The sequence below is a fragment of the Lepidochelys olivacea genome (assembly GCF_965140295.1).
Source record: "Lepidochelys olivacea isolate rLepOli2 genome assembly, chromosome: 6".
Classification (NCBI taxonomy): Eukaryota; Metazoa; Chordata; order Testudines; family Cheloniidae; genus Lepidochelys; species Lepidochelys olivacea.
In genome coordinates this window covers 6125900-6144880 of record NC_140416.1, presented here as the reverse complement: position 1 = coordinate 6144880, position 18981 = coordinate 6125900, and the positions used below count along the sequence as shown (strand labels likewise).

Genomic DNA, 18981 nt, shown 5'->3' with positions numbered 1-18981 from the left:
ATCTTAAACAGGTTAAGAGAAAGAAGAAAGCCTATAAGGAATGGAAAGCAGAAAGCCTACAAGGAAAGCTACCTCTTGGAAATCAGAAAGGGAAGAAATGAAAACTGCCAAAAGCCAAGCAGAATTGGACCTGACAAAGGAAAAGAAAAAAATTCTTTAACCGTATAAATAAAAAGAAAACAAGGAAAGGAGAAGTGGGACTGAAATTGCAAACCCAATGGCAAGGATTTTTAATGAATCCATACACTCAGGGGTCGTATCCAATGACTGGAGAACTGTATTTTCTGTTCTCCAGTCACTGGGTACGACCCCTGGGTTTATGAATTCATTAAAAATCCTTGCTATTGGGCTTGCAATTTCATGTGCCGGTTTCTTCAATAGTCTTGGATGGAGATTATCTGGGGCCACAAAATTTGGACACATTAAACTGTCTGAGTTTGGCTTCCACCTCGGATGTGGTAATTTCTACTTCCAAATTCTCATTCCCATTAGCTACCCTGCCACTGTCCCCAAGGCCCTCATTACACTTACTAAAAATGGAGGCAAAGTATTTGTTTAGCTCTTGGGCCATACCTACATTATCTTTAATCCCCACCCCACCCTCAGTGTTTAGCAGTCCATCATTTACTACAGTAGCTTTCATTGTGTTCAGTGCACTGTACTAAATGATGGAGGGATTTGTTGGAACAGGTTGGCAGAGCTGCCTGATCTCTAGATGACGTAAATCAGCCACAGCTCCACTGCAGGCAATGGGGCCAGATCCCCAGCTGGTGTCAATGGTCTGTAGTTCCACTGGAGTCAATGGAAGTTGTGGCAATTTACACCAGAGGAGGACCTGGTCCACTGAGGGCACACTCGGAAATTGTGTAACAAGATTCCACCATTGCTACCACTGGTTCACCCTGGTGTAGACAAGGCTCTGGAGGTTTCTGACATGTTTGCAAGGCTTTCAGTTAGCCTACTCTGAGCAGTTCTTTTGAGAAGGCTTATGAGGGTTCTCTGCCAGGTCACATGTAACACCTCGGTGACAATTCATGGTTTCACTAATGGACATTTTTGGCACAGCAAAGTTCATGGCTGCTAACGAGGGTATGAGCGTCCTGAAAGAAACCTTGGAACATTTACAGAAAAATCCTCATAAATAGCTTGAAATGTTCATTTTACCCTTTTGGTTTGCAATAGATCTGCTGTTCCAGAGAACAATTCCAAAATCTGCAGTAACATCATCATTGGGCTGAATGGTATTTTCTTTGGGTGTTTCAAGCAATTGTTGACCAAAGTGAATATTAAATTAAGACACTGCAGAACATCCTCCAACTCCTTTGGCTGCAGAGCATCCTCTGCATTTCCTGACTGACGTCTGTGGATACAGCAAGGGAAATAGCATTGAAAACTTGGCTCTTCAATAATTTGTGGCATTTTAACTTTAAAATATTTCAAAGCAAGCAAAATATGGGACTATTAGCATATTAGCCAAGCACTGCACAGACACACAGTGACAAAGATCAGGGCCTCCTCGCTCCAGGAGCTGAACAGACACACTGTGACTAAGATCAGGGCCCTGACACACAGGGTGTTGCACAGACACACAGCGAGAGACAGTTCCTGCCTTAAAGAACTCACTGTCTAAACAGACAAAGGAAGAATTATTATCCACAGGTTACAGATGGGGAGGTGGGGCCCAGAGAGACTAAGTGACTTGCCCAAATCACTCAAGGAGTCTATTGCAGAGATGGGAACTGACCCCAGACCTCCTGAGCCCTAAACCTCGTCTACACTGCAGATTTGCCCCTGTTCTAACCATCAGTGGTCAAAAGCCTCACAGCTGACAAGAACCTGGGCCAGTGCCTTAGCCACACAGCTTTCTGTCTCCTCTGAGCGGTAAACTACCCTAAACAGAGCCTGATTCTCCATTGCCACGGACCTGGTGGAGTTGTGTAGCATGGCTGTCAGATTCGGCTCTTCTGACCTGGTAGGATTGACACCTACCTGGCACAGGTGTAAACAACAAGGCACAAGGCAGGGGAGAATTAAATCCAATGTGTGAATATTGGCGGGTTCTTAGTTTTCAACAGCAGAAACTACACAGGAAATCTAACAGAGCTTAGACACGATATTTAACCAGTCGGCTGGCTCTGTGATCAATGTGGACAAGGAGCAGCTGTGTTAAGCATTATGCCAGCTAATCGTGAAATCCCACTGGGCCCAAGGTTTAACTGGAACTAGTTGGCATGACACTGAAGGTGACTTGCCTTAGGGTAAAATTTCCAAAAGCGCCTAAATGACTGAGGATACTGAAGTCGCACTTTCAAAAGTGATGCAGACTCAGACCCTCAAAGGTATCTCAGAGCCTAGAGATGCAGATGGGCACCTAGTGGAGTTTCAAAAGCAGCATCTGGACACCTGACTCCCATCGAAATCTTCCCTGATCGCGAGGAGAGCAGGGAGGATAAACCCATTAAAGACTGTGAGGTGCCCAGATATTAAGGCAGTGGAGACCAGATAAGTACCTGAGACAGACAGAGGTCAGTTGGGGTCAGAGGTAACTCAGTGCCTCTCTGTGAGGGCCCAATGTGAGTCATTCAGGGCCTAGTTAAGCACTAAGTTACACACAGCTCCAAACAGCCTTGATCCTCTACTCCAACTAGGGAGAGCTCAGAGTATTACAAGCAGGGGCCAGCAAGTGCTACGCATTATGGGATGTCTCAGGTCACACCTCGTAGCAGTGTAGGACCACATTCAGACACGAGGAAGCAGAGGGCTGTCAGGATCAGACCCTGGCCCTGCCTGAATCCCCACCTCCTGGCCCCATTCTTCTCCAGCAGTGGGCGCTCCTCACATGGATCTGTGGATCAAAGTTCTGTTGGCCCCCAGGGACACCTGCATGCCCAGTACCAGGTCTAAAATTCGTATGGAGTTGCAACTAATTAGCCCCTGGAGCAGTCCTGGGAACTTCTAAGTGCTGGGGCCTTTCAGGAAATTGCCCACTAGGCCACACCTGCTCCATGGTGTTATCTGGGCAGCAGGACACCATGACCTCCTCCTGCTTCTCTCCGTGATGGTGGTGGCTCCTTTCTGTTTCTTCACTACCTTGTTGAGAAGTCTCAGTGTAGACTACTCACCTAGCACCAAGCCAAATCTTTGTCCTTCTGGCCATGTCCCCCAAAACTGGATTGACATCATTTTCCTGAAAGGACAGAAAGAGTGCACAACATGGAAATGGGTCAACTTTAGAGCTCATCAAAAATTACATTTCTTTTCCACAGAGGACTTCAACTTTTTGTCCAAAGAAAGAAAAAACCAAAACAGTTTTGATTTTTGGATATTTGTTTCTTCTATGAAGAATCAAAATTTTTACACTAAAAGCATAAAAACACAAAACAAAGTTTTGTTGAAAACCCAAACTTTCTTGAAAAGCAGTTTTGACAGAAAATTTTCAGTGAGCCCTAGTCACCTTTATCCTCCCAGACTTTGCAGGTCCTGCACCCCGCATGGCTAAGCCACACCTAAGGATCACACTCTCCATGCCCAAATATTTACCATGTGTCCTGATCCAGCTCCCACTGAAACCAATGGACAAATTCTCATTACACTGGTGTGACAGCACCTCTAGACTTAAAGCTGATTAAGTTCAAGGGTGGGGATTGAGCCCAATGCTATTCAGTTAGACAAGCTGTGGTGGAAAGGCTTGGGTTGGGAAACAAGCAACGAAACCGAAGCAAAGCATCTTGCCAAGGCCTTGCAGAAAATTACTAGGGCTGCTCAAAAGTTTTCCTTCAGCATTTTTTTCCAATAGAAAATTGGGTTTTTGACTAAATGAAATTTTCACCAAAGGTGTCTGCTTTTATGAAAATATTCCAATTTTTTGTAAAAATCAACACACACAAAATCGGTTGTGCGGTGTACCCTCTAATTTTTCCCATGCATGTGCAGAATGAATTTTGTTATGTGCACCAATATGGAGATGATGTGTGACACAACATTGATGTGTGACACAACACCCCCATATTGGTGCACATGACAAAATTCATGTGATGGGATGGAGCTGAGAGGTAAGGAGTGCGGGAGGGGGCTCAGGGCTGGGGCAACGGGTGCATGGGGGTGAGGTCTCTGGCTGGGTGTGCAGGCTTTGGGGTGGGGCTGGGGATAAGGAGTTTGGGGTGTGAGAGGGAGCTCAGGGCTGGGGCAATGGGTTGGGGTGAGGGCTCCAGATGGGGGTGAGGGCTCTGGGGTGGGTCTGGGGATGAGGGGCTCAGGGCTGGGGCAGAGGGTTGTGATGCGGCAGGGGTGCAGCTCTGAGGTGGGGCTGGGGATGAGGGGTTTTGGGTGCAGGCTTCCGCAGAACTATGGCAGAGAGAGAGAGAGAAAGCTCCCCGCAGCTCTCTCTCCCTGCAGCAGCACCTGGGCTGGGGTGGAGAGGCACCTCTCCCCTGGCTGCAGCAGGTTCGGGGCTGAGGGAGAGGGATCTGTAACCCTGAGTGCTTGTGCAGAGCTTAATAGACTGCTGCGTGGCCGCACAGCTTAGAGGGAACATAGGATTTTGGCTCCTTTTTTTTTTTTTGTTAAGTGTTGGGGGCTCAGTTGCTGATTTCTGGAGGGAAAAAAATCAATATTTGGGTTTTTGTTTTTCCGATGAAAAGTCAAATTTTCTGCTAAGAATTTTGACTAGATTAATTTTTTTCTTGTTTTTGTCTAAATTTTCAGGTCTAGTATTTAAGTGCAACACACTAAGTTCCCCCCTCCCTGCCCATCCTCTCTCCACCACTCACTTCCCTACAACAATTCCCAGATTCAATTCTAGTGTCCCTTAGATCCCTGTCCCCCAATATTTGACCCCTACCTTTATTTTGTTTTAATTTACATTTTCCGTAGGAAAAACAAAGATTTTCTGACCATCTAGAAAATATGGCTTAGGAAATAAAGATTAATGGGAGGTGGCCCCATTAATGTGCTTGTTGTCTGTTAGCCTTACGTCTATTTTGCAACGCTCTGCTAGGCGATTGGTGATCCGCTGGTACACGTTGTTCAAGAGAAGCTGCAGGGGCACAGGTATCTGAGGAACAGGCTCTCTACAAAAATTCTTCAGGGCAAGCATCTCCATGACTTTCTCTGCCAGAGAAGCGCAGCTCCCGATGAAGGTCTGATGGGCTTTTACCATCTCCAGAACTTTCCTGTACAGGTGGGATAGAGCTCTATGTTAATAAAAGTCTGCATTTGGGAAAGCATTTGATGTGGTGGAGTGGTTTATTTTTTTAAAATACACTATCATTATAGTTTTGGCCCAAGGAGCTGGTATCCAAGGCATAAGGATAAGTAATTCTCTCTTCAATACCTTTGCTTTACACTGATTTGCAAAGGAAAATAAAACTTAGACTGGCGATGTTTTTGGCCTCTTCAGGATGGATGGTGATTTGTACTGTTGTGTGCTATAGCTGCTTGAACTCAATGCTGTTTATGTCAGTCACTTGCAAGAAAATATGTTGTGTTTTGTACATGCCTAGAATGTTACATCTGAACATCTATAAAACTACTGATTATACACTGAAGTGGTTCTTGGTGAATTCATCAATTTGTGGATTGGTTAAGAATAACTACTTGTCCAGCTCTGAGAAACACTGTCTAAGGTAAAAGCAGACCTGAAAAGAAGAGAAGGTTACTCACCCTGTACAATAACTGAGGTTCTCTGAAATGTGTCCCCCTGTGGGCGCTCCACTTCAGGTGTCGGTGCAATGATTAACTACCCTCACTATTCAAAACGTATGCTATTTCTAGTCTGAATTTGTCTAGCTTCATCGTCCAGCCATTGGATCTTGTTATTCCTTTGTCTGCTAGACTGAAAAGCCCTCTATCATCAAATTGCTGATACCAGGCAGATATTTATAGACTGTCATCTTGTAACCTTCTCTTTATTAAATTAAATAGATTGAGCTCCTGGAATCTCTCACTACAAGGCCTTTATAATCCTTCCATAATTCTCCTTGCTCTTCTCTGAACCCTCTCCAATTTCTCAAAATTAGTAAGCTAACACGTCCTGGGCTCAATAAAAAGGATTATCCTAATTAAATTCCACTCCAATATTGCCTATGACAGCTATCAAATTGGCAAATTTAGTTTCCTATATTTCAGCTTTAAAATCTAAAATCAGAAAATTCATAACATAGACACTCCCCCCATTCAGCACAAAATCTTAACAGTGACTTCATAAGCCTTATGACTTCATGACATTCATGACTGGCACATCTGACTTGCACTTGGCCTATGCATCTGTGAAATGATTCTGCTGTAACACTGCTGAACTCAAAAGAAAATGAGACAATTCACCAAAAGGGATGAGATTTTTCTCTCATTATTCTCTGTGTCAATACGTTATTCATCAGTTCACCATGAAAAATTCAAATAGTGCTCAAAGTTTAGAATTTGTGTTTGTTTTTTCCTGTTAATCTGAACTCTACCACCCAGCCTGAACCACGGTGCAGCTACCTCTGAAAATCCATTAATTAAATAAATTCATGAAAAATATAAATACCGAAGAAACCCAGATAATACTCCCTAGCTCTTACATAGCACTTTTCATCTGTAGATCTCTGACTGGAAATAAGGTGTAAATGTTTAACAGTGAGAGTAATTAACTTTTGGAACAATTTACCAAAGGTTGTAGTAGATTCTCCAGTCACTGACAATTTTTAAATCAAAATTAGAAGGTTTTCTAAATGATCTGCCCTAGTTCAAATAGGAATTAATTCAGGGAAGTCCTGTGGCCTCTGTTATACCAGAGTCAGATTACATGATCACAGTTGTCTTTTCTGGCCTCGGAATCTATGAATCAAAGCACTTTGCCAAGAGGGGCCACATCTTCACCCCCATGTTACAGATGGAGGAACTGAGGCATGAGGAGGTGAAATGATTTGCCCAAAGCCTCCCAGCAAACCAGTGGCATGGGCAGGAATAGAAGTCCAGGTCCTCTGGGACACACACCAGTTGCTCTAACCACTAGCCCACACAGTCTTCAGTTTTACTACTTCATTTGGAGCCAGCAAGCAAAGTGCTTCCAAGTTATACCACAAATAGCTATATTAAAATTTGCTAGACGAAAGAACTACAACATTCTTCTACGGAATATTTCTCTTGTAGACTCACGTTTGCTTGTCTTTATCCTGCCTCAGCTGAGCGAAGGGCAGGGACTGCATGTGTTGTGAAGTTAAAGGGTACTCTGCATTTTCCAATGGTTCCGTTTGAGCTGCATACATCAAAGGAAGCAGCCAGATCCAGCACATGCTATTACGGTCTTTGGAGCTTTGGATGCAAACATGCTTCAGAGCTGAAACACACTTCCTGCAATGACAGGGATGCAAAATGTTAAACAAACAAAAAATTCCTTGTATTCAGACAAACCCTGAATCCACAGTTATGTCTGTGCAGTTCTTGATGAGTTTGAGTTTCAACTGCGATCTGGATGACTGACTGGACAGCAGAGTGAAGACATTGCATCCAGTTGTACAAATAGGCCCAAGGTTTTTCTGAGCGGTGATGAATAATTGATATTTTTGTTGCAAAATATTGTAGGAAAAAAAAACTCTGGTTCATGCTGAACCAAATCCAAAAATTCAGAAAAATGTCAACGAATCCAAAAAGTCCATTTTGGGTCAAATGAAACATGGTGCTCAACCCAAAACAGTTTCCAGGCATTTTCAAGGACTAGTTTCTCAAAATGATCAGAGAAGGATGTGCTGCCTCTTTTATAACCATTAGTCCAGTTGTGAGGGCACTCATCTGCGATGTAGGAGACCCAGCTTTGAATCCACACTCTGGAAGGGCTCCCCGGTGAGTGCCCTAACTGCTAGGCAATTCTGTGATGACGCTCTCTATTAGAAGCTTTGTATAAAATACTTGAACAGTCACTGGGCCAGATCATGCACACAAGAAAGAATGATTCTATAGCCTGGTGGTTAAGGCATTCACCTAAGATGTGGAAAATCTGTATTCGAGTGCCCCTGTTCCAATGTTTCCTGTTATAATAGGGGTTTAGCATCATACTCCTTGAAAATTTAAAACCCACTTTGCTTTAAATTAACATTTGCACTTGAAATGTCATTTAAAGTCAAAATGTTAATTTAAAAAGAACATTTTATTGAAACTTGACTTTTTAAAATGAAAAATGTCATCTCACATTGTTAAAACATTTTGTTTCAATCAGAAAATGTCAACATTTTCCATTGTGACATTTCCAAATAGAAATTGTTCAGAACTTTTCATTGCATGAAAATTTTCAAGATGTTGACTTTTTGTCCTGCGTTGCAAATTCTGTTTTCTGATAATAAGATTGCAGTAGCTTGAAAGCTGGCAGATGTTCCTCCTCTCACACCTGTATATCCATCTTTTCAGATTCAATGGGCATTCTACAAACCACAGGTTAAAGACTCCTGCACCTTAAGACTATCACAGAAAACTGAGGTTTGGGATCTTTTCTGTCAATCATTCACGTCTTCATGCAGATGGGGCAGCCCTGCCAGAGCTCTCACCCATCTGGAGGTAGTACCACTAGCAGCCAACTGGAGACCTGTTCCTTGGAAGCATAAATCCTCTGCTCCCATTGACTTTAAGGCTGTCAGCTCTGTTGGCTAGTCTGTTTCCATCTGATTAGCATTAGAGGAGAGCTAGGACTCTCATTACGTGCCACACAGCAGCCTCGATATTTGGTCTTGCTGGTTGGTATCACAGTTTCCAGCTGTTACTGCAGTACAAATAATACATTATAGTAATTGTCACCCTAGGGTTAACCCTGAAGAGGGTGATCCCACGGTAAGCCCCTATTATATATAATGAAAACCCATAAATAATTAACTCTCCTACTTTCCGAGCTGTGTGCTTTGCAAATATGTCAGTGCATAGCATTTAAAGGGAAGTGAATGTGTTACCTTTAAAACCACAGGCAGAGTTCAAGCAAATAAAATTACATATATAGGGAGTTAGATAGATATTACCTTTTTCTTGGTTCTTTCAAGTTTGCGAATTTGCCTTCCTGCAAGTCAACCTTTTTGGCTATTTTTTCGATCTTGCTCATGGTTTCTGCACTTATATGGATATTGTGGTGACATACAGTGCATAATGCAAAGAGGAGAACATCCATCGCTGGAATAGGAGAATTCTGAAATCTGGAGTTTCCGAGTACATTTTCAATGAATTTGCGGATGTCATCATAAACCTAGACAAACAGTAAGAATGTTGTACATTTTACCGGAAGTGTCTGACATGTCTGAAATAAAGTTCTCCCAGCATCATCTCAGCTACATTGGCCAGCGGATGGGGATGGATGATGGAGGAGGTATTTGTCATTACTTGCAAAGTGGAAAGGTGGCTTTGAGGCTGAAGGCACTAACATGGTGTTCAGCAGACTCATGTTCAACTCTGCCCTTTGCCACAGACTCCCTGTGACACCTTGGTCAAGTCAGTTAATTGTTCAACTTTTTCTATTTAGATTGTAAGATCTTCAAAACAGGGACTGTTCTTGAATATGTGACGTGTCAGGGCCCAAAACTTGGTCACTGTGTACCTATGCAGTGCCTGGTGTGACAGGGCCCCAATTTCGATGGTTGTGCATTTTTGCAGCACTAAGCACAATGGAGCCTGGCCCACACCTAAAACTTAGGTTGACCTAGCTATATCACTCAGGGATGTGAAGAATCCACACCCCTGAGAGAGATAGTTAAGCGAACCTAAACCTTTTTGTAGAAACTGCTAGGTCAACAGAAGAATTCTTCCATCGACCGAGTTACCACCTCTCAGAGGGGTGAATTAACTAGAGATGGAAAAACACCGGTCTTTATAGGAAGAGTCTACCCTATGCTGGCATAGCTACAGTGCAGTAGCTGTGTACTGTAGCATCTGTAGTGTAGACAGAGCCTATGAGTCTATATAGCCACTTCTCACCATGGTATATGAGTGCATCTGTTAGAACTATGCAGAGGATGGACGTTCTGCTTTGCGAAGAATTTTGAAATTCTTTGTTCTGAATCAGAACAAAATCCAAACGTTTCAAAGTTCTCTGCAAAGGGAAATTCTGAAAAAAAATTATTTTGGGTCAGACATTTCAATTTCAACATTTTTTAAATTGTGTTATATTATAATATATACACACACACACACACACACACACTATAATATAAAAATTTTAAAAATTCAAAACAAAGTCATTTCAAATAAAAAAATCAAAAGGTTTCATTCTGAAAATGCCTGAATATTTCCTCCCATTTTTCAAGATGAAATTCCAGCTTAATCAACCTGATTTCACAAAGCCTTTCAATTTTGATGGTACCACAGTTTCGCCAACCAGCTCTGGGCTTTCTGATTTACTTATCTGCAGTTTCCACAGTATCTAGCTCTCTCTCTTTCTGACCCTCTTCTTTCATTTACAAAAGCATTGCATTGATTTGTATTTTGCTGTTTTTCAAGCACAAGATTAACTTTTGCTGGGGTACAAAAGTATATTGTATATTGAACAATATACTAGATCGTATATTATTTGCAATGTTGTTGTAGCCAGTTGTTCTAATGCAAGATATTACCTCACCTACCTTGTCTCTCTGATAATCATATATTATCAGTAGTTAAGACTTGGTTGAGTTTTTATGTGGCTTGAAAGTCACCTCTGTGCAGAAGGGCCCAGCAGAAGATCTACTTGTAACTTAATTCCTCAAAATAGGAAATAAGTGCAATTTAAGAGGTTCACATGCCTGTGGCTGGACCTTCTACATGGGTGGGGTGGAAGTGGAATCAATGGGAAGATTCAATGCACTTTGGATCAGGACCATAAAATCAGGCGTAAGCCTGTTCATCAGTTAACAAAATATTTTTTTTTAAATGGGAAAGCTAAGAAATTTGTCCTGGAGCATGTCATCTTTTTTGTAACACCTTTTAACTAAAAATAAACTCAGACCCACAAAACCAAAGTTCTCATGCAGCCGCAGCCCGAAAATTCCTTTTTTTATCATAACTGACTGCCCTTTTCTCCATCATGATTACAACTGGCTGGGAAACGGATCTCTCTTCCTGCAAAATCTTGCATTTAAAAAAAGAAAAGAAAATCAATCCTGAACCAGGACGAAAAGTCAAAGCCACCTAAAGCCACAGGGTGGGATTTCAAGAATATTCTCTGTTTCAGGAGACCCTACATGGAATTTTTCAGCTCCCTTGCTATCTGCCTGAAGAGCTCTGTGTGAGCTTGAAAACTTGTCTCTCTCACCAACAGAAAGTGGTCCAATAAATATATTACCTCATCCACCTAACCTTGCCTCTGGAAGGTTCTCATCAATTTCACTGAACTTGAGAGCAAAACTGAAAAGAGCCTCCCAGTCTGGCTGTTGGAGAGACAGAGAGCTCAGCTACTCTTTCCCCTGTTATGAGGGTGGGGACGAGTGCCGCACCTCTCTGCCTTTCCAGCCCCGGAGCTGGGGAGAGGCAGGGAGAGTGACAATACATCTACACTGCAATAAAAACCAAAAACAACCCTGTGGCAGTGAGTCTTAGAGCCCAGGTCAACCTACCCAGGACCCTCCCACCTTGCTGGGTCTCAGAGTCTGGGCTCCAGCCCAAACAGTAACAAATGGCTGTCCAACATCTTGACAGATGAAAGGAAATGTCAGTCAGTCAATGATGCTTGACAGCAGTGTAGGAGAAGAGCCCAATATGCAAGTAGCAGACCTTCCCACAGTGGTTATAGATCCACTCACCAGATGGAGGTTGAAGTACACTCTTCTTCCTGGCTCACCTGTGGGCCTCAGCCTGGGCTCTCTGATGGCTGTCTGCAATGACTGCACCAGCCTTGACCTAGCTTCTCCAGACTGAGTGGGCAGGGTTCTCCCATTTGTCAGTGGGAATGCTGAATTTCTTGAGACCATGCCTGACCTTGTCACTGTATCGGAGGAGATTTGGCCTTCCTCTGCATCATGGGCAGTTCTTGAATTGGACACAGAACACGGCCTTTAGCAGATGATCTTGAGGCTTATGCTCCACGTGTCCAGTATAGTCTGCATAGACTATAGGCCAGCTCTCTCAAGGATCTTTTTGTTAGTGATCCATTGGTCGCTAGTGACGCCAAGGATTTTTCTAAGACAGCAAAGGTGGAAGCTGTTCAATTTCCGGTCCGGCTTAGATTATGTGACCCAGCTTTCACAGCTGTAAAGGAGGGTACTGAAGACACAAGCCTGATAAACAGACTTCACGGTTAGGAGCTTCTTGTTCCAGACATATGAGGTAAGTTTGCCAAAGGTGACAGAGACTTAGCCTTGATAGGGAACTCGATGCGAGAATTGGCAAAGTGAGCTGGTTACAGTTGAGCCAAGATAGCAGAAGTGATCCAGGCTGTCCAGAGCTTCATTACTGACCTAGATTTTAGGTGGGATGTTGATGCCCTGCGACATGACAACTGTTTTCTTGATATTGATTACCATGCTGAACTTGATACATGTGTCAGAGAACTTATTCATCATGATCTGCAGTTCATCAGGTGAATTAGAGATGAATGTAATGTCATCTGCAAAGAGCAGATCCTGAATAGTGAGCGGGATGACATGCCTTTTGTTCTGAAATCATCTGATGTTGAACAATCCTTGATTCAATTACTACGCCAGATGGATTGTCTCCAAAAGCATATTTAAGAAGAATAGAGAAGAAGATGCCAAAGCCAGTGGGCACTAAAGCGCAGTTTGCTTCATGCCAGTATCAATGCTAAATTCAGATGATGTTTCAATTTCATACTGGATGGTTGCCTTCATTCCCTCATGGACCTCCTTATATAGGGAGAGCACTTTTTGTGAACAGCCAATTTTCGACAGGATCTTATACATGCCATTCCTTCTAACCATGTCAAAGGCCTTTTGTAGGTCAATGAACACTACATAGAGAGGTGCCTATTGTTCACAGCTTTTTTCTTGCAACAAGCGCATTGTGAAGGACATGTCAGTCATAAAGTCTCCAGCTGTAATACACACTGTCTCTCAGGGTGAATTCTCTCAGCAAGAACTTGGAATCCTTTCAGCAGGACCCCTGCAAGCACCTTGCTGACCGTGTTAAGCAGAGATATCCTTCAGTAGTTGTTGCAGTAGCAGTTTATTTCTGTATAAAGAAATGATGTTTGCATCTTTCAGATCCTGGCGTATGTGGCTTTCTTCCCAAGTGCGTGGATGTCGCTCACAAGTTTTCTCCCCCTACCTTTAGGAGCTCTGGAGGTATCTGATCATTGCCTGCTACTTTCCCCAAACGCAATCTCTTTGATAGCTTTCTCTAAATCTTTGAGAGCTGGTGTTTGGTCCAGCTCCTGCATCGTTGGCAGCTGGGGAATGGCAGCTGTCATAAATATAAAGGGAAGGGTAAACACCTTTAAAATCCCTCCTGGCCAGAGGAAAAACCCTTTCACCTGTAAAGAGTTAAGAAGCTAGGATAACGTCGCTGGCACCTGACCAAAATGACCAATGAGGAGACAAGATACTTTAAAAAGCTGAAGGGAGGGAGAGACAAAGAGTCTGTCTGTGTGATGCTTTTGCCGGGGACAGATCAGTAATGGAGTCTTAGAACTTAGTAAGTAATATAGCTAGAGATGCGTTAGATTATGATTTCTTTAAATGGCTGAGAAATTAAGCTCTGCTGAATAGAATGGATATTCCTGTTTGTGTGTCTTTTTTAACTTAAGGTTTTGCCTAGAGGGATTATCTATGTTTTGAATCTAATTACCCTGTAAGGTATTCACCATCCTGATTTTACAGAGGTGATTCTTTTTATTGTTACTTCTATTTTACTGTTTCTTCTATTAAAATTCTTCTTTTCAAGAACTGAATGCTTTTTTTTATTGTTCTTAAGATCCAAGGGTTTGGGTCTGTGGTCACCTATGCAAATTGGTGAGGATTTTTACCAAACCTTCCACAGGAAGTGGGGTGCCAGGGTTGGGAAGATTTGGGGGGGAAAGATGTTTCCAAACAATGCTTTCCTAATAAAATAAACCCGGATAAACATTTGGTGGTGGCAGTGGAAGTCCAACGGCAAAGGGTAAAATAGTTTGCACCTTGGCGAAGTTTTAACCTAAGCTGGTAAAAGTAAGCTTAGGAGGTTTTCATGCAGGTCCCCACATCTGTACCCTAAAGTTCAGAGTGGGGCAGGAACCTTGAAAGCTGCTAAGGCAGTATCACAGATAATAACATCCTTTGAGTAGCATTCTTTGTAATGCTCAGTCCATTGGTCAAGTTGTTCTTGCCTGTCAGTCCGGATGATACCATCTTTCACTTTCAGGTTTGCAGACTTTTTACAAATTGGACTAAGTGCCTCTTTGATTCCATCATAGGTACCACAAAGGTCCCCTCTTTCAAAACAGGTCTGAATCTTTTTGCACAGGTCTTGCCAATACTCCTGGGCTAGGGTGACCAGATGTCCTGATTTTATAGGGACAGTCCCGATTTTTGGGGCTTTTTCTTATATAGGCACTTATTACCCACCACCCCCGTCCTGATTTTTTACACTTGCTATCTGGTCACCCTATCCTGGGCACATTCTCTAGTGGCTTTCTGGACTGCAGGCTTACCTTCTTTGAACTTAAGAGATCTGGACTTAGATAGTTGTTGAAGTAAAGTTAGGCAAGCTTGCTTTTTCTTTTCTATGAATGGGAGCAGCAGATGTTCAGATGCTGCAGACCAGTCAGGTTATTTTTTCTTTGTTGTTCCAAAGACATCTTTGCAGTAGCCAGTGTCTTATTCTTGAAACTTTCCCACAAGGTGTCAGAAACAGGGGAATCATGTTGATCATTTTCAGACATACGCTCAAGAGCGTGTTGAAACTTTGCTTAAGTGTCAGAGTCCTTCATGTTAGTAAAGCTGAGGCAACAAGGGCATGGTCAGTGTTGCAATTAGTGCTATGCATTGATCGAGCATGCAGTACATCACAAATGTTTCTGTGATGGATCAGGATGAGGTCAAGCTGATGCCAGTGTCCAGAGTGAGGGTGCCTCCATGTGACACTGAGGCTGCTACTGCCAGCAAAATAGGTATCTGAGACTATCAGCACACACAAGAGGCGCAAAGCTCAAGCACACATTGGCCATTTTCATTGAGGCTACTATGTTGGCTAATGCTGTGTCCTCAGTGCTCCCAGTCCCTACCCACATGGGCATTGAAACCATTGAGATCAGCGTGACTGTTCCTTAGAGGGACATTCTTGATGATTTGTTCCAGTTGAGAATAGAACTCATCTTTTTGCTGTTTGGAGCACAGTTATTTTTAGCCCTGTAGTGCGACCCCAAGTTAGTTGACTCAAGCTCTGAGACTCGCTGGGTTTTTTCTGCAGTGTAGACTTACCCAGAGAGTCAGAGCATTCTGCCTCAGCCATAGGCAGAAAATGAAATTGAGAAGAACCTTCCTCACAGGCAGCTGTGGAGTCATCATGAGGCTTGTGTGTGGGAAAACAGGGCCCAATTGTGCCAGTTGAGGTACACAGCACTTTGCAAATGACAGATTATTCCATTCACTGTCAGTTGCAAACAATTGAACAAAAATATTCATTATGGGTTGAAATGAAAGCAAAATTTTCAGAGAATCAGAAAATTTGAAGGAAAAAAAAACACCTCATTTAGGGTCCAACTAAACATGTTGTTTGACCTGAAACTGAATGTTTCCTTTGGATTTTGGGTTTAACTTTTTTTAAATTTTAAAAAATAAATTTGAAGGAAATTTCTAAATGAAAAATAACTTCATATTGAAAAATTGAAATATTTTGACTTCTTCAGCTTTTATTTCCAACCAAAACAATTTGGTGAAATTGACACAAATTTGCATAGTGTTTTGGTATCACCAAATCTATATTGTTTGCCAGAAAAAAGGTTTGGCCAAAAAAATGTGCCCATATACATATACGTAAGATTTTTGGGTGTTGGAACTTAGCAGTGAGCCACTGAGAAGTTACTACAGGGTTTTTCCAGCATGCACAGTTACTTGGTCATGGGAGCACCTCAATTGTTCTGTAACAATTTTCCAAGGGATGTGGTAGATTCTCCACCCCTGGCCATTTTTAAATCAAGGATGGATGCTTTTCAAAATGATCTACTCTAGTTCAAACAGGAATTAATTTGGGGAAATTTCCCTGGCCTGTGTTATACAGGAGATCGGACTAGATGATCACAAGTGGTCCCTTAGAATCTATGGGAAACTTCAGAAGGTTAGGACAGCAAGACTGTCTGAGAATGTGAAATTTTCAAATTCTCAGTTATGGATAGTGGCACCCCTGCTTCCACAACTGCAAAATGTGTCACCGCTACATTCCTTTCTGGGAATGGTCAGTTATCACCATAGGTGCTTTTCAAAAACAGCTACAGTGTTACAGCCTGTCATAAATATAAAGGGAAGGGTAAACCCCTTTAAAATCCCTCCTGGCCAGAGGAAAAATCCTCTCACCTGTAAAGGGTTAAGAAGCTAAAGGTAACCTCGCTGGCACCTGACCAACATGACCAATGAGGAGACAAGATACTTTCAAAAGCTGGGAGGAGAGAGAAAAACAAAGGGTCTGTGTCTGTTTGTGTGATGTTTTTGCCGGAGACAGAACAGGAATGGAGTCTTAGAACTTAGTAAGTAATCTAGCTAGGTATGTGTTAGATTATGATTTCTTTAAATGGCTGAGAAAATAGCTGTGCTGAATAGAATGAATATTCCTGTCTGTGTGTCTTTTTTGTAACTTAAGGTTTTTCCTAGAGGGGTTCTCTATGTTTTGAATCTAATTACCCTGTAAGGTATCTACCATCCTGATTTTACAGAGGTGATTCTCTTTTTACTTCTATTAAAAGTCTTCTTGTAAGAAAACTGAATGCTTTTTCATTGTTCTAAGACCCAAGGGTTTGGGTCTGTGGTCACCTATGCAAATTGGTGAGGATTTTTACCAAACCTTCCCCAGGAAGTGGGGTGCAAGGGTTGGGAGGATTTTGCTGGGAAAGACGTGTCCAAACTACGTTTTTTCAGGAACCCCGATAAAGTTTGGTGGTGGCAGTGGAAATCCAAGGGTAAAATAATTTGTACCTTGGGGAAGTTTTAACCTAAGCTGGTAAAAGTAAGCTTAGGAGGTTTTCATGCAGGTCCCCACATCTGTACCCTAGAGTTCAGAGTGGGGAAGGAACCTTGACACAGCCCCTGAATGAACTGTTACACAATGGACAGAAATGGTGCTGCTCCACACACCGAAGCTTATAGCATGTGGAAAGGTCCTTACCCTACACTGCATCTTTGCCTGTAAAGCTAGTTGGTGTCACTTTCCCAGATGGCACTGGAGCAGTAGTGTCTAATGTGGTAGCATCCCTTTCAATAGTTGGTGAGCCCTAGTGGTGCTTGTAACCCTGGCTGACCAGGTGCCAGCTCATGCCAGAGCCACAGGCCAATTCACTTGTGTGTTAGTAGATCAAAGTGGGTATTAAATGAGTAAGTGTGTATGCAGTGTTGAAACTTAAACTTAATGAAATCTAGTGGAATGTCACTTGCATTGCTTTTATATACCTGTATCCTGTTATAACAGCAAATATTTACATTGTGTATGCCCCGTAACTAAATAACCAATCAAACGCGAATGAAGCTTTGTGGAATGCAAATGAAAAAAAAGGCCAATTTCAAAGCAAGTGGTCTGTGTGTGTGATGATCAGAGATCAAGGACCCAAAATGGATTCTTCGCTCTCCATCATCAAAGGAAAAGACCACATGAGTATAGACACTGTCAGCTTGCTTTCTGTCAGAAGAAGCTATGAATATGGATTCAAGGAAGGATCCTGCATCTCTGGACTGTTTGGACTCTTATTGGGAAGTTTACCAGATGCAAAGCAGAAATCCCCAGAGACAGTCTGAGTACCCTGAAAGACTTTTGGGAAACTGGCAGTTTATTACATCACTGCCACCATTTGGAATTACAAACTGTGACTCACCTGTACATTTCTTTTACCTGCTTTAAACCTCTCAATAACTCTCATTTCCTTTTCTCAGCAAATAAACTTTTAGTTTACTACAGAATTGGCTGCCAGCATTGTCTTTGGTGTAAGATCTGAAGTACCTATTGATCTGGGGTAAGTGACTGGTCTCTTGGGACTGGGAACAACTTGATGTGATGTTATTTTTGGTTTAAGTGACCATTTATCACAAAGTGTAGGTTATCTGGGTGGCAAGATAGACTGGAGAGTCTAAGGGGACTGTCTGTGACTCCATGGTAAGACTGGTATAGTGATCCAAGAGTTCACATTTGTCACTTACTTGGTGAAATCTAATTGTAGGACACACCACCAGTTTTCTGCCCTGTTTTCTGACAGTCTGTTTTGAGGTCATCACTCACAGTTCTGAGCCATTCCAGACAACGTGACAGTACTCACTGTGTTCTATGTTTTCTAAACCCCCAGAAACTAGTCATAGAAGAAGAAGATTAGGGTTGGAAGAAACTGCAGGAGGTCATCTAGTCCAACCGCCTGCTCAAAGCAGGACCAACACCAACTAAATCATCCCAGCCAGGGCTTTGTCAAGCTGGGCCTTAAAAACCTCTAAGGAAGGAGATTCCACCACCTCCCTAGGTAACCCATTCCAGTACTTCACCACCCTCCTAGTGAAATAGTTTTTCCTAATATCCAACCGAGACCTCCCGTACAGCAACTTGAGACCATTGCTCCTTGTTCTGTCATCTGCCACCACTGAGAACAACCTAGTTCAGTGTTCTTCACTGCAAGGCCTGCGAGCCAGTGGCAGATCCCATGGACCTAAAGTTCGGCTCCCTGTTGATCATGATCTCCGGCGATCTCCAGCAGCACAGGTTCCCTGAGGCTCCCTGCCTGCCCCAGCCCTACGCCACTCCCGGAAGCAGCCATCACACCCCTGCAACCCTGGGGTGGGAAGCAGAGGTCTCCATGCACTGCTCCTGCCAGCAAGCACCGCCCCTCCAGGGCTCCCATTGGCCGGGAATGGGGAACCGTGGCCATTGGGAGTTGCAGGG

At 42.9% G+C, this 18981-nt stretch overlaps 1 protein-coding gene across 1 annotated transcript in view; it reads right to left on the bottom strand.

Annotated features, from left to right (window-relative positions):
- Window positions 1-18981, bottom strand: part of LOC311522489 (E3 ubiquitin-protein ligase rnf213-alpha-like) — a 175273-nt gene that overhangs the window by 109509 nt on the left and 46783 nt on the right. The window contains 5 exon segments of the mRNA XM_084631886.1: window positions 1165-1360; window positions 3123-3187; window positions 4973-5171; window positions 7138-7332; window positions 8982-9202. Coding sequence (XP_084488012.1) covers window positions 1165-1360; window positions 3123-3187; window positions 4973-5171; window positions 7138-7332; window positions 8982-9202 — 876 coding nt within the window.